Source organism: Blennius ocellaris, assembly GCF_963422515.1.
Source record: "Blennius ocellaris genome assembly, chromosome: 1".
NCBI lineage: Eukaryota > Metazoa > Chordata > Actinopteri > Blenniiformes > Blenniidae > Blennius > Blennius ocellaris.
This window is the reverse complement of record NC_137650.1, coordinates 5,996,946-6,011,341: the sequence shown is the minus strand read 5'-3', so window position 1 is coordinate 6,011,341 and position 14,396 is coordinate 5,996,946. Positions and strand designations below refer to the sequence as shown.

General features: G+C 40.7%; 1 protein-coding gene across 1 annotated transcript in view; it reads left to right on the top strand.

Annotated features, from left to right (window-relative positions):
• The window catches only part of cdh8 (cadherin 8), a gene marked incomplete at both ends in the record, with an annotated part of 156,382 nt that overhangs the window by 116,225 nt on the left and 25,761 nt on the right, over positions 1-14,396 (top strand). The window contains one exon of the mRNA XM_080500817.1: positions 11,830-12,077. Coding sequence (XP_080356943.1) covers positions 11,830-12,077 — 248 coding nt within the window. The remainder of the gene's footprint in view (positions 1-11,829; positions 12,078-14,396) is intronic.

Here is a 14,396-nt window from a genome sequence, read left to right as displayed (position 1 = left end):
ACGGTTAAATGGCAATGTTTTGAAAATATGTCCATTTCCAACAGAAACAGCCAGAACACTGAAAACTAAGTAATTTCCTAGCAGGCCACTAGTTGATGCTGTCTTTTGTTTTTGTAATGAAACCACACACACATGCAGAAGAGAACAATCCTCTCTAAACATTGACAACTGGAGAACTTAGACATTCTCGTGGACAAGTTGGATTGTTAATACAGTGACTGTCAAAATAAAACTACCAAGGCCCAGGACATTGTTCTTATTGTCCACCTACTGAGCTTGTGCAGAACTTGCTATTGACAATGGCCGCAGTGACCAGAAACGGGATCAGCATTTCCCTCGTCTACACATAGACAGAGCGTTTTCAGAAAGTTGTGTGTTCATTTCCTTCGAGCACCATTGCCATGTAAACCAATCCCCAAAATGCAAGTTTTGCATTTTCACTCCAGAATATTGTGGTTGAATCATCTTCAGTCAGTCCATTGAGCAGAGCTGATTTTCTTAGATTGCCATTCATGCAAACCTCTTTGTGCTGGTCTCATTTCAGAAATACATTTGTTGAGACAATAAATATAACTGCTGAAACTTCACACATCTTTTAAAGGTATAAAAAATTCACAGGTCTGTGTTTGGTCTGGAGATCTTTGGTTTGAGTTGCATTTAGACGTCAGCAGTAGTTCATCGGAGTTTATTTAGGAACATTATCTGCTTTTCAATCTACCTTGCTAGCTGTTTGTTTTGCAGCTCACCGTGCTTTGATTGACAGTGATTCTTACTTCACTAAGTAGATAGTCGGGATGAGCCCCGGTACGGATAATACATGTTTGAGGAGTCGGAGCATATTACGAGTAAAACTCGTCAATATCCGTGCTCGTGCTGAAGGAAAGTCCTCATTTGGTAACTGATTGTCTTCACGCTCTGTGATTGGCCAGTCACACACAGAGCCGCCACACTCAGAGCACGCCCCTCCTGACACACACACAACTGCAGACGCAGATCTGCTCCACTCTCACGCACACACACACAGCAACTGAACTCTCTGTGCTTGGCTTGACTCCAGCTCAAGTTGCTTTCTTCAGCTCGCCTCTATTTCGGTTTGTATGATATTTCGTAACGTGCATTTGACAAGACAGAGCTGAAAACGGCTCATATCGCGTCGGACACTGCCGGTCGCGTTTTTTTTTTTTTTTTTTTTTTTTACTGTCTCCTTGCTCTTAGTTTGGCTGGTGATGTAAAGTCAGTTGGAAAACTTTGCTCGTACTGAACACGGTGCTTTTGAGAAGAATACAGTGAACAAGGCTGACATTATTTCCCTGTTTGCCGCCACTGGATGTTTACATGAATCACCAGGTTCACACAGATCATTAAAAAATAAACAGTCTTATAGACCACTTACACACATATAGCTGAACACACAAAGTAGCCTATATTAATGTTTTTTTCTATATGGCTGTTCATAAAAATACATATATTATAAATGTTACAAATTAAGCTTTTTATACCACATATAGTATATAGTCTATATCTCAGTTCTGAGGTTGTTCTGTAAATAGTTTTCAAATAAACAATAAATGAAGCAACTTCTGCTCAAGCCATATCAATTTCAGACTTAAAATAATGTACTGATTTAAGCCCCACCCAGTTTCAATTGAACCATGCCGACTTCTGATTTAGGCCCCGGTTTAAGGTTTTCAGGTGTCACATGACAGCTGCTACAAATATTTTCATCATAGTTTCTCATGAATTATCATAAAAATCATTGACATTGTCTGGAAAGATCTCTTAAAAAGAAAAATCAACATGTCAGCTCATATCACTCTTGGTGCTTGTTGGTAAGGAGGCGATCAGCCTGCAGAGTTGCTGAAGTTTTCTGGTTTGATATCAGCCACTCTGAGATCAAAGATTTGACAGTGGAGATTTGAAAAGTCCTGCTCAAAGGAGAAACTAGACCCATGAACAAAAACCAATAACTGTTTTTTGTTCCCAGTCGTTTCTTTATTTCATACTCTTTTCAAATCAGCGTTTTCTTGTCATCAATAAAGACAAAGTGTAAATAAAGTAAACTGTTAGAATGTATAACTGTGGACACAATCAGCCAACATTAGCCTTTTCTTGACAAAAAATGAAAAGGTAAAAAGCTGTTTTAGATTTTCACCAGGGATATCAAACATAAGGTCCATGGGCCAAAAAAAAAAGGTCTGCAATAGGCTCCAATTCAGCCAAATGACCAACTTTATGGAGAATATTTCAAATAAAATATTTGTTTCAACAACCTGAGCTGAGGAATCGGTGATGCTGCCGTGAAAGCTAATTAACTAGCATTAACCTCAAAGCTATGCTGTAAAAACACCCATAATGCAGCAGCTATAGGATCATGTATGTATGCATTTTTTTTTTACATTTCACTGTTTTATGCACTAGAATATTTCATTATATTTTTTGCAGAAATTTGAGTCATTTTCTTTAGTAATTGTTTGGTTTCGTGAAACTATAGATGTTATCATCACGTATACTCTGCACCTCAACAAAAACCTTTTACGTTTGCGTTTAAATGATATTCTCGCACTAATTTACCAGTCTGGCTGATTCAAGATAAACTGAAATGTGTTTCTCAACTCAAGTGTGTCTGATCGACACACTTGTGACTCCAACTGTCATATAATGCCTTAACTGTGATAAATGAGCTTCAATATGACTCCTGAAGAGATTAGACGATTGCTAGTAAAAATACAAAACTTCATGAATAACCTTGGATATTTTTCACTCTACGTTTAACATATCCTCTTCACAGTTAACATTAATTACACATCCAATAGGAGCAGCAGGCATCCCCATCTGACTGGAAGCAGGTTCAAGGCCTTGCTCAAGTGCCAGCTGGCAGCAGTTGGATTCAAACCTGCCAGCCTTGAATAATAAGCCCATTTCTTCAATTGTCACCACAAGCCAACATTCGGAAGAATTTGCTGTACTACCCTGGTCAACTTGATAACTTAGCTGGCTATAAACAAGCTGCCACAGCTAATAGAAGCTGTAAACACTCAACACACTTTAAAAAGTGATGTTTGCAAACTGAAGTGCAGATTCCTCTGCATTTATTGAGCACAAGCAGTGATTTTTGGGGGCTTAGTTTTCAGAGTGAGGCTTCGGCAGTATGGCATTAAATATTAAAGACTGGGCCCCCCCCCCCCCCCCCCCCCCCAGGAGAGTGAACACTAAAGGAGCACTTGCCTAAACCTATTTTTTGTTTATTAAAAACAGTATTTGTAGGGAGGGAGAGAGAGAGAGAAAGAGAGCGAGAGCGAGAGAGAAAAATTCAGAAAACACATTCAACATGTTTTCTGCTGGCAGTAAAATGTGAAACTTCTCGTGGAGACATTGGATGGCGAAATAAAAGGTCTGACTCACTTCTTTCTGACATGATATCCTCTTGTTGACATTACCATCTTGGTCATTGAGCACTCAAGGCAAGTTGTTGTTTTTCTGAATCGTCTCGGCTCACATCCTAGTTTGGGCTAAATTTCAGTTTTGCTGACACAAACGTCGTCATCGCCTTCACAGCAGATGGACGTGATCCTAAAGTGGCCTGTTGTTCTTCAATACATCCACATGTGAATGCCGCTGTTTGGCCTCAAAGCAACCTTACCTAAGTACTCGCACTCTAATTGCCTTGCTCAAGGGTACATTGGCAGCGATTGAGAGAAGAAAAGACAATGCTCATTAAATGTGTTGGCGGAAATATTCCCAGGTGTATGGTTCCGTGGAAAACAAAACATCGTTCCTGTCACAAAGCTTCAATCTCGTGCCTCCAGGCCAGCACATCAGTGAATAACGGTGAGGTGCAAATTATGGCACTTAAGCTACAAGTATACCCAAAACTTAACGGTGTTCACACACTGTTGTACAATTTAATGAGTTTCTAGATGTGCAGTGTGAATATTTCCTTGAAGATAGAAGTGTTGAGCACCTAATACTGCAGGTTTGTGAAATTTACATGTGGAAGGCACAATGCATTTAAATAACGACTCCAAGCGCATCTTCGTGGGGCTGTATTTCAAGGACATCTATGGGAAATCTAACCAAGATTGGAGCACATGCTATCAAAGCTCTCACAGCATCCACTACTTATACATGCATGTATTCTATATTCTCAGTCGAGAGAAGCTTTGCTTCGTCTGAGGTGTTTGCATATTCTGAATCACACACATGATTGATGGATGGGTGTTCTTAAGTCTTGAGTCATGGCTGGTTCAACGTCTGCAGAGAAACAGCGGCACATCAGTCAAAAGTGCGGCGCCATTATATTGCAATGTAAAATGACGGTACCCCCAAGGACATGTGGTGTGACTTTGTCAAAGTGTGAACAATAGAGTGTGTGGGAGGTGGAATGTATAAGAGCAAAGCCAATCTGCTGGGACCGCCATTCACTGCCAGTAAAGAAAACATCAGAGGCGGAGAACAAACTTGACACAAAGTCATAAAATCTCCAACTGTTGACAAAGCAAATGTCAGATGTGTTAGTCTTTTAGGCAACCTTAACTTCCGAGTCCCGCCCCGAGACCTCCGCCCCGGCTCGGCTGTCGTTCTGTGAACTTGAAGCAGCTTCCTGCATGACTGAAGTGGGGGGCGCGCGGGGGGGGGGGGGGTACAAGCTATCGGGTTAGAAGTTGAAATGAGGTCCCGTTTACGTGACGTTTCAAGTGAAAATGTCAAATTTTTTAATTTTCTTTTTTTTTTTTAAAGAAAGGTTTTGAAAACGTCATCCGTTTTCATGGAGGAAACACTGAAAACTATTTAGTTAACATGTTGACCCACTAGTTGGCGCTGTTGGCTGTTTTTGTAATGAAACTACACACATGCAGCAGAGAACAATCTACTCTAAACATTAAAAATGGTAGAACATGGACATTCTAGTAGACAGACGACCGAGTTGGATCGTTAGTACAGTGACTGTCAAAATAAAACCAAGGCCCAGGACATTGTTGTTATTGTCCATCTACTGAGAATGTGCAGAACTTGCTAGCTGCGCCACAAGCTCCGTCATTGTGTTAATGGATAACGAAAATGCAACTAAAGTTTTGCGTTTTCACTTGTATAAACGTTCTAAATCCTTCTTCTTTGTTGTGTACCTCCGCCAAGTGTTATCCTCCATCGGAGGTGACAAAAGAAAGCTCGAGTGTCGCCTCCACCCCTCCTCAACACAGCCCGTCCTCGTCAACAGCTGTACGAGGTCTATAAAGTGCCATCAAACGTGGAATTCAAATTATTGAAAATCCTTTGCGGCAAGGTTAAAACATATTGATCTAACTGAGGCTGGAGAGGCATAAACCAGGGGAGAGATTCTTTGCTGTTTGAGTTTTAAGCTTTTTATCTGCTCGCCCCCAGGCCTGTCGAGGGATGTTAGTGGGATGCTGAGCTTTCACCCCTGCAGCCAACGCTGAACTTTGAAGTCTCTAAATGGCCTGTGTGTACATACTGATTTGATGCTAACACTTGAGCAAGACCCTCAAATGACACAGTGGTGCTATTGCGGTGGGGGGAGGGTGGAAAAAACAAGAGTGAGGCTTTGTTGCAGCATAGATCTGCTTCTCTCTCCTTTGGAAATTAAGACTCATGGAGTTAAAGCCGGGGAACATATGATTACCGACTGTGCAACTTTTTTTTTTTTTTTTTTCCATGTGCACTGACGGATCTCTTCATAATCAACAGTAGCTGTGCAACAGCACCCCGGTGCATACTAATATGAATCAAAGTGGCTCTCTCTGGATTATTCAGTCAGAGCAGTGAGTTCGTTTATTGAATTAATAATTTCAAGGGGTCAAAACAGGACTTGTGTTCTGATTCCACGATTAGGATATTATAGTTTGGAAAACTTGCATAAATGCTGTATTTGATTGGGTAATTGCAACTGGAAATAATTTTAATTAAACTTAACTGGGGGTAATTAAAGAAGCTGTTTACCACCATGTTTTCCTTAAAGTGGATTGGTATAATTAAATATGCTGGTAACAGTAAAACCCCCTTCTCTCCCTCAGTTTTTTTTTTTTTTTCATTTCCAATCGTTGTCAGGACACTACAAACAAATGTAATGAGCTGTTTCTCCACGCTGTCAGGGGGGAGGATTAGTGAGAAATTTGCATGTAGGAGAACCAGCAGAATCGTGAGCCGACTCTAACAAGTTTGCAACACAAGATTAAGCAACATTGTTTGGAAATAAGTGACAGAGTCACACTGTCATGGTTTCCTACCGTAGATTCTTGGCGTTTGCTTGTGGAGCACATCTTACCGCTTCACCATTTCCCACATTAGAACAGTGGAGCCACTGTGTCACTGATCTGCTGAACATCTGATATTACGCTCACACAGCAGATCTTCTCACTGGATGCACCGAGGATTGAGTCTGACACACTATCAATCAATCGCACTTGTGCTCCAGATCATGCAGAATACTGTGAGGAGTTTAGAGATTCATGTAAAAAAACGCAGTGTGATTTACAATATCTGAAAACCTTTGTGTGATTTGTTTTCAACATGTCTGAAAGTAACATGCAAATCAGCCTCCAACAGAGATGCTTTTCTCAGCTGGCTCTCCACCACTTCACTTTGTGGACTTTATTCAAACATGTTTTCTCCCCATTCTTCAGTCTTGACATCTTTTTTTTTTTTTCAATATCTTTGACTTACTTTATTTTTTATTTTTTAATGTCTTATTTATTTGATCCTAGAAATGTCTAATAACTTCTTCCACCAACTGGCTTTATTTCGCAGTATGACATTCCATGTGGTGGAGGATCAGTGTTCCTTTCAATCACTCCAAAGCAAACAAACACGGAGGCATTACGATTTACAGCAAATAATTTCCATGTAAACATGGTTTGATGCATAAAATGCCATTATTTGAATACTCCTGTTGCCATGTGGTGTCAGTCATGGTGTTACTCTGATTAAATCACATGCAAAACGCACACAAAAAACTATTTCTTTGTGTGAGACAATCAGTGATGCTTCATACAGGAATTTAGCATTTCAGCCTTTTTTTTTGGCTTTTTGACATTCAAGGTTTCGGTTTAGGGTTCTTCTTAGCATGCTGTTTTTTTAGACAATCAAAACAGAAATACTTTTAACAGTAGCTGGTGGGGAAAACAATGAAACATCAGGGAAAATGCTGGACAGAGAAAATAAACGCTTTGCACAAACAAACAAAAAAACAATAGTTGAAGCTTGTATTGCCAAGAATAATACAAAATACCCTTTCACGATATATACACGAGTTGATTTATTTTCTTTGGTAGGGGGTGCAAACACACTATAACAAACATTATGAACATTTTCTATTATTTAAATCATAACATTACAACATCCAATAAATGTTAATTTAAGTCATAATTTGCCCCAAAATATTTTTATACTAACCATTCATTTTAAAATACAACGTATCTTACAATGTACAATCACAGGATTAAAGGCTTAAGAAAAGGAAAACAAATTTAATGATGAACAGGATAAGATAAAATTGAACTTTATTAATCCCACATGGGGAAATTCAGTAATTGGAGGATCATCAACATATCACTTATACAGCGGTGATGTATAAGTGAGTATATATATACACACTGTATATTAGGCCTGTCAAAATGATTGCATTAACTTGAATAAATCCATCGTCATGGTTGATCTGATTAGTAGACAACTGGACTTATCGCTGCACGTGTGCAAATGGGCAGTTGAGCAGGCATTAACAGTCAGAAGATGCCAAGTAGCACGATGGCCCTCTCGATGGGAAATTAGACCACAAAACAACCCAAAACGGAATCAGTTGATCAACATAAAGTATCACTATCTGTAGGAATGAGTTTTTCCTTTTTTTTATCAAAACACTTCCAGCTTAAAACATCATTGTGGCATTTATACTCGAAATAAATGGCGAAATGAATGCCCATCGGTGCGTGCTTCTTGGGACTATGAGAAGATACGTGTATAGTCCAGTTTCTTATATTATTATGTTAAGAGTGGCTAGTGCGTTTGGGATGAAGCATTTTTTTGTAGAATCTTTTACAGGCCAGAGGGACTTAGAAGTGTCTGCCTGATTGGAGTCATTTGAAGGAGTGATGGAGGGTGTGGGAGGAGTCCTCTGTGATCAGGGTGGCTCTCCTGATCACACGGCAGTTGTACGGTTCAGGGATCGGTGTTTGTGGTGAACCAATGATTTTGCTGGCCTGTTTGACAACACGGGAGAGTTTTGTGTTGCGTTTCATGGAGAGGGAACCGTACCAAGATGAGATTGAATGTAATGATGGATTCGATATTTGTAAACCGGGGTTAAAATGCGTCTGTCGATGTTGAAAGTCCTGTGTTTCCTCAGCAGGTGGAGGCACTGTTGTGTTTTTCTATGATCATGATAATCAAAATAAATTCACAGAATATATATATATATATATATATAGGGGAGTCATAGCATAAAAAGTATTTACCCTTCTTTTATCATGTTCTGTTAACCATAGTTGCCATCATTTCATTTTGATTTCTGTATTTCTATCAGTTTTAATGCAATTCTGACTCGTCAGCAGACCATCGAACGTCAAAATACTGATGAACACAAAGCATTTAATCCTCTGTTTGCACCCGTCACTGACCTCCACATAACCATTCATATCAAGATATGGTGCTTTTCCAAACCTCGTCATCAAACGTGTAATTTCAGTCGCCAGCAACATCTCATGCAGACACTTGCTCTCCACCTCCCTCTGAATTAAAGTGTAATCCATTTGGCTCGAGGTCCAGCCACAGCCTGCACTTTCTCAGCACAGACGGCAGGATCAGAGAGGAAGAGAGAAAAGCAAGGAGTGGAGGGATGGAAGGAGGGCTGGAGGGAGGGATGGAGAAGGTGGGTGTCAAGTGAGGGGGAGGGTGAGGAGAGGTTAATAATAAGTGCTCCGAAGAGGAGTGGGGCTTGGAGAGGCTTTAGGGGCTTGGGCTCACTGCTCGCACCCTGACGCCAGGGGTTTAAGTCTGCACAAGTCAAAGCACGGGGTTCCCCCCCCCCCACACACACACACACACCACAGCGACCGGCCCCTACTGACCTCGGGTACAATTCCTCTCGCTCTCTAACCAAATACATTTCTCGTTTTGTTCATCCCCGCCCCCAAGCCAGCTCCTGTCCCCTCAAGCAGCAAGGCCCAGTTTGATTTCCCTATAAATCTCGGTTATGGAGCGTGGAAGTGACTTGATCCCATTATTCTCCTCGTGTGAGAGTGACCAGAGGTGATTCAGAATGAAATTGTGACAGTCTGGGGTGTCCTCAGAGATGCCACGACAGTAAAATGGTGACTTCCTTTTTTCTTTAAAATATTAATGACATGTTATCTATAAAGAAAATACTTTATGTCAAGTAAAACGAGGGATTAAACACATGTGACAGTCGGCTTTTGAAAACCAGATGGGAAACGCCCGTCTCATTTCTTCCACTGGGTGTAATCGCAATGCGAAAGTGTTAAGGATCTGCTGTTTTTTTCACGCTGATAAAGTGGAAATTATTTGGAAAATATGTTTCGGGTTGCGCAACTGTGAAAAATGGCAATTACAGTGACTGATTTAAATCAAAGTGATGATCAAATCATTCGTTTTTTGCCGCGATACACAAATACAATAGATGCTATCACACCCAGCAAAGTCCCAGTGTGTGTAATTTGAGTGAGATTGTAGGATTGTTTAAATGATAGAATGATAGTAAACAGAATGCTTTGCTGGGCCTTTATGATAGGGTATGACTGCTGCCAGGCACTTACATCTAATATCTCACACAGACTTTGCGTTGAAAACTGTAGCTTATTCAACTCACATTTGTAAGTTGCGTCTTTGTGAAGATGAGTAAATCTCTATACTATAGGATTCATTACGCTTAACTTAAAGGCAGATTCTTATGTATAACCAATGAGGTACTTCCAACAGTGTACAATTTACAATCGAGACACGCTCAACTAATTTGTCTTCATAACGGTGGTGTCCCTTCACCATTGCAGCATTTTAGAAAAGTGCGGTGATCATCTGAGGGAAACTATAGCATGCAAAAGGGAGGACATGCTATTTCCAGACAGAGGGCTAAAGAGCTAATCAACAGTCATTCATTCTGCACATAACGTATATAAAAGATAGATGACTTAGCACAGTCTAAAGCAGTGTTTTTCAACCAGTGTGCCGCGGCACACTGGTGTTCCGCGAGATCTAGTCAGGTGTGCCGTGGGAAAGTATCCAATTTCACATTTTTTTCTAAAAAACATTTGCTCTCACAGCCGCTGTCAGCTGTGAGAGCAGTGTGTTGAAGAGTAATCATGTATAAATACTCTTCGCCAATAGATGGCAGCACAGAACGTTGCCGTTGAAATCGAAACTTAACAGACGTCAGTCTCATTAATCACCACCACCTGCGGCTGCTACCATGTTGTATCAAAGTCCTGTGTCAGTGACAGTGATGGAGAAGTTTTTGAAAAGGGAGGATTCGAACCACGAACAAGACATGTTGGTGTTTGTCTGTCTTCTATTCCTGCCAGGATCTCAGCTCTGTGTTCATCCATCAGGTCCAGGTTTCACACTGAGTGAGTAAAAATAAAAAAAAGAAATTGGGAAATACTTTTTTCTGTATTTATTTGATTCCTGTTGATAAAGCTTTGATGAGAATGACTTTATATTGTTAATAGAGGCTACAGAGTTTCACATTTTAACATTTTTGGGTGGTGGTGTGCCTCGAGATTTTTCCAAACAAAAAAGTGTGCCTTGGCTCAAAAAAGGTTGAAAAACACTGTTCTAAAGCATAGTGACGTGGAGGTAACCTTAAACGCTTCATATACATTTGGGTATTCTAAGAAGGGATTTGGTCCACTCTCCATTACGGTCCAAGCTTCAAAATGGCTGGCACCTAAAATCCTTGCCGTGAAAGTTTATGGGATATTTCATTACGTAATTCTCTGCAAAGTGAGCACTTGTACGTTTTTACACCCTGCATTTGTGGAGTTGACTTTCCGACATCGTACATTCCAAACCAGTCAAGTTCAGTTCCTCCAAGGAGTGCTACACACAACAGGCATTCAGACTGCCACGATTCACCTTGAAAAAGTTCAGGAGGACAAACTTTCATTAACACGTAGTTCCGACTGTCACCTTGACTCAAACTGCTGCTGAAGTCATCGGGAATATTATTGGTGACGCTGTCAGAAATAGTTCATACCGAGTTGACATAACAAAGGCGTCCTCGGCAGTGTCAGCTCCGCCTCAAAACTCGTAAACGTAATTGTTCAAATGACACTGGATGTCGTAAACATTCATAAACACTCCTTCATGTCTGTGACAGGTGTCATTTCATGGTTATGACATTGTCACATCATTCCTATTGTCACTGTCAGATCAATGTCAAAGAGCACGAGAACCAAAATAAAACATTACGTAAAACCCAGAGTCAACCATGTGACACAAAAACAACTAAAACTGTTCTGAGTTTCTCACAGTGCAGAAATAAAATGGACTTAACCACTGGCCTGGTTTGAAATCAGCAAGAAGATCAACACATATGTGCAATTTGGCTTCAACTTCATTGAATAATGTGCCTTGAAGGTCACAAACAAGCTGAGAAAGAAACACTAGATTTAGCGCTATTATTCAATATCTCATGTCTCGTAATATTTATATCAATCACTGAATAAATTGGTCTAATTTCAAATTAGTAATAAATGCTGCAGCATGGTGTTGTTGTGTGTTTGATATTGACATTAGAGAAAGATGTGAAATCAACGGGCGGCCTTCCTGTCACACGTCACTGACCTGTTTCTCCTTGTGCTGCAGCCTTTAGACTACGAGACCCGGAAAGCGTACACCCTCAAAGTGGAAGCCACCAACATCCGCTCGGAGCCCAGCAGCGGAGGACCATTCAAGGACACAGCCACCATGAAGATCGTAGTGGACGACTCCGACGAGCCTCCCGTGTTCTCCAAACCCGTGTACTCGCTGGAGGTCAACGAGAACGCCGCCATCAGCACGGTCATCGGGACAGTCGCCGCCAGGGATCCCGATTCCACTGGGAGTCAAGTCAGGTAGCAGTCAACAGCCTCTAGATTTCTTACTTCACTATTGGTTTACCAACCAGAACGAGATGATTTTTTAATATGTCTTTATTTTAAAAACCTCTTTAGCCGAGCTTTTGCGGAGTGATGGAGGTAAGAGGTTAACGAGTCAGCTCCTCCAGACTTTAATGACGTGTTTTATTAAAAGGGTTGACACTAAGGCATGCAATTAAATCTCTTCCTGTGCCTGACCTTTGGAGACTGTGGTCGCATCTTCAGCAGTGAGGAAGCGACTCAATGATCATTCTCATTTTCACTGATGTACGGAAAAAAGAAAAAAAAAAAGAGTTGAAGGCAGCACAACTTTCATAGTATGACCAGAGCTGCTATATGCTCTCCTCTTGTGTGACTTATTCTCAGAAATACCACAAGGGCACCTTGAGGAGAGGTTATACAGGCAATTTCTCTCCCTCCATCTTGGCATTTCATTAATTCTCCAGTGACTTGCTGACCGCATTCCTGCGACAACACTCAACAGGTTGTGTGTAATTGCATTGCGAACCGAGAGCAGACTGGGTTTCATAGATTGGCTGAGGCTGTAGAGCAAGGCCAGTTCCTTCTTCGACTTTCTCTTTCCTTTCCTAGCACCGTCTTTATGTTTAGAGAATTTAGAGATTGCCAGGAGGGATCGAGCCTTGAGGTTGCATGATGTCCCTGCACCACTGGTGGAGCCAACCACATGTCTGGTTTACTAAGATCCTGGGTGAAATATACCAGATTGCAAGCTCAGAAAATAGAAGGATTATATAAGAGTGACACCATAAGTCACATGACATACACACAAGAGTATTTAAATTAAGGTTTTTGACACAAATTAAATATATCAGCGGTGTCAAACACATTTTAGCTCAGGAACTGCATTCAGCCCAATTTCATCTCGAGTAATAATAGATAACAAATAATAGACTGTAAATTTAAACTTTAAAGTTCATCTTTGTTGTGGTGCATTGTATACATGATGCACAAAACAAATCACTACTGAAAATGACTATGATCTCAATTGTAAAGCCAATTTTAATGAAACCTTCTGGTGCAAAATACAGTGAAATGTCCAACAATCTTCTTCTGCATTCTGGGTATTTTTACAAACTCCCCCTGACAGCGTAGCTTTGAGGCAACTTTGATTTCAGTGTCACTGATATCTCACCTTTGGTCTCAGTGTTGTGTTTTGCCCAACACACTGAAGAAATTTGCTTAAAAATAAATAAATAAATAAACGATTTTGTATAATTTCTTTGGTGGTTTGGTCAGATTGGAGCCTCTTGCAGGCTTTGGCCCACAGGCCATGTTTGACACTCCTGCATTAGACCCCGTTCAAACAAGAACAACACAAGGACATGATAAAAAAAAAAAAAAAAATTTTGCTTTTCAACATACAGGACGAAAGACAGAAACAAACAACAACGCGATACAGCATACACCCAGAGTGATATTTACAAATCTTCACAGTTGTGTGTGTGTGTGCGTGTGTGTGTGTGTGTCAGTGTGTGTGTGCGTGTGTGTGTGTGTGTGTGTGTGTGTGTGTGTGTGTGTGTGTGTGTGTGTGTGTGTGTGTGTGTGTGTGTGTGTGTGTGTGTGTGTGCGTGTGTGTGTGTTGGTAGTCGGGGGGGATGGAGAAAAAACATGATATAACAATGAAATAACTATAATGGTGGCAGTAATGATAGTAATAATAACACAAACAAAAAGTATTATTATTATTATTATTATTAACAACAACAATAATAATATTAATAATAACAATAATAATAATAACAATAACATAATAATAATGGAGATAAATTCAAAATAAAACATTATTTAAGAAAAAGATGAGAAATAAATAAATAATATATAACTCTGTTTCAAGCCTTGGTGCATAAAAGAGGCAGAGGGACCCAGCAGCCACAAGGGTCACGGTAGCCCTCTCCCCCCAGGCCATTTCTTGTGCCATTTGTTTTTGAGGTTTTTGTTTTGTTTTGTTTTGTTTTCTTTTTTTTTCTTTACCTTCCTTTTGATTTCCCCTGTCTGGGTCTCCTTTTTAGCCTCTGAGCCACCGCCAGACCGTTCTCTGAGACGGTCGACCCAGAGCTGTTAAAATCCCATATGGAGGGCAGCTTCCAGAACCTAATGGGAGGCAGCCTACCCTCCAGCTTTATGTCGGACCCAGACAGTGGAGGGCCATGTTTAGATATTTTGGATGTGAGGGGGACCAAAGAAAGGGACACCCCGGGCACCCCGCATCCCCAGGCCGAGCCCCCTGCAACTCAACGCACCAAAGCGCAGCTGCAAAATCTATAGATTTATAAT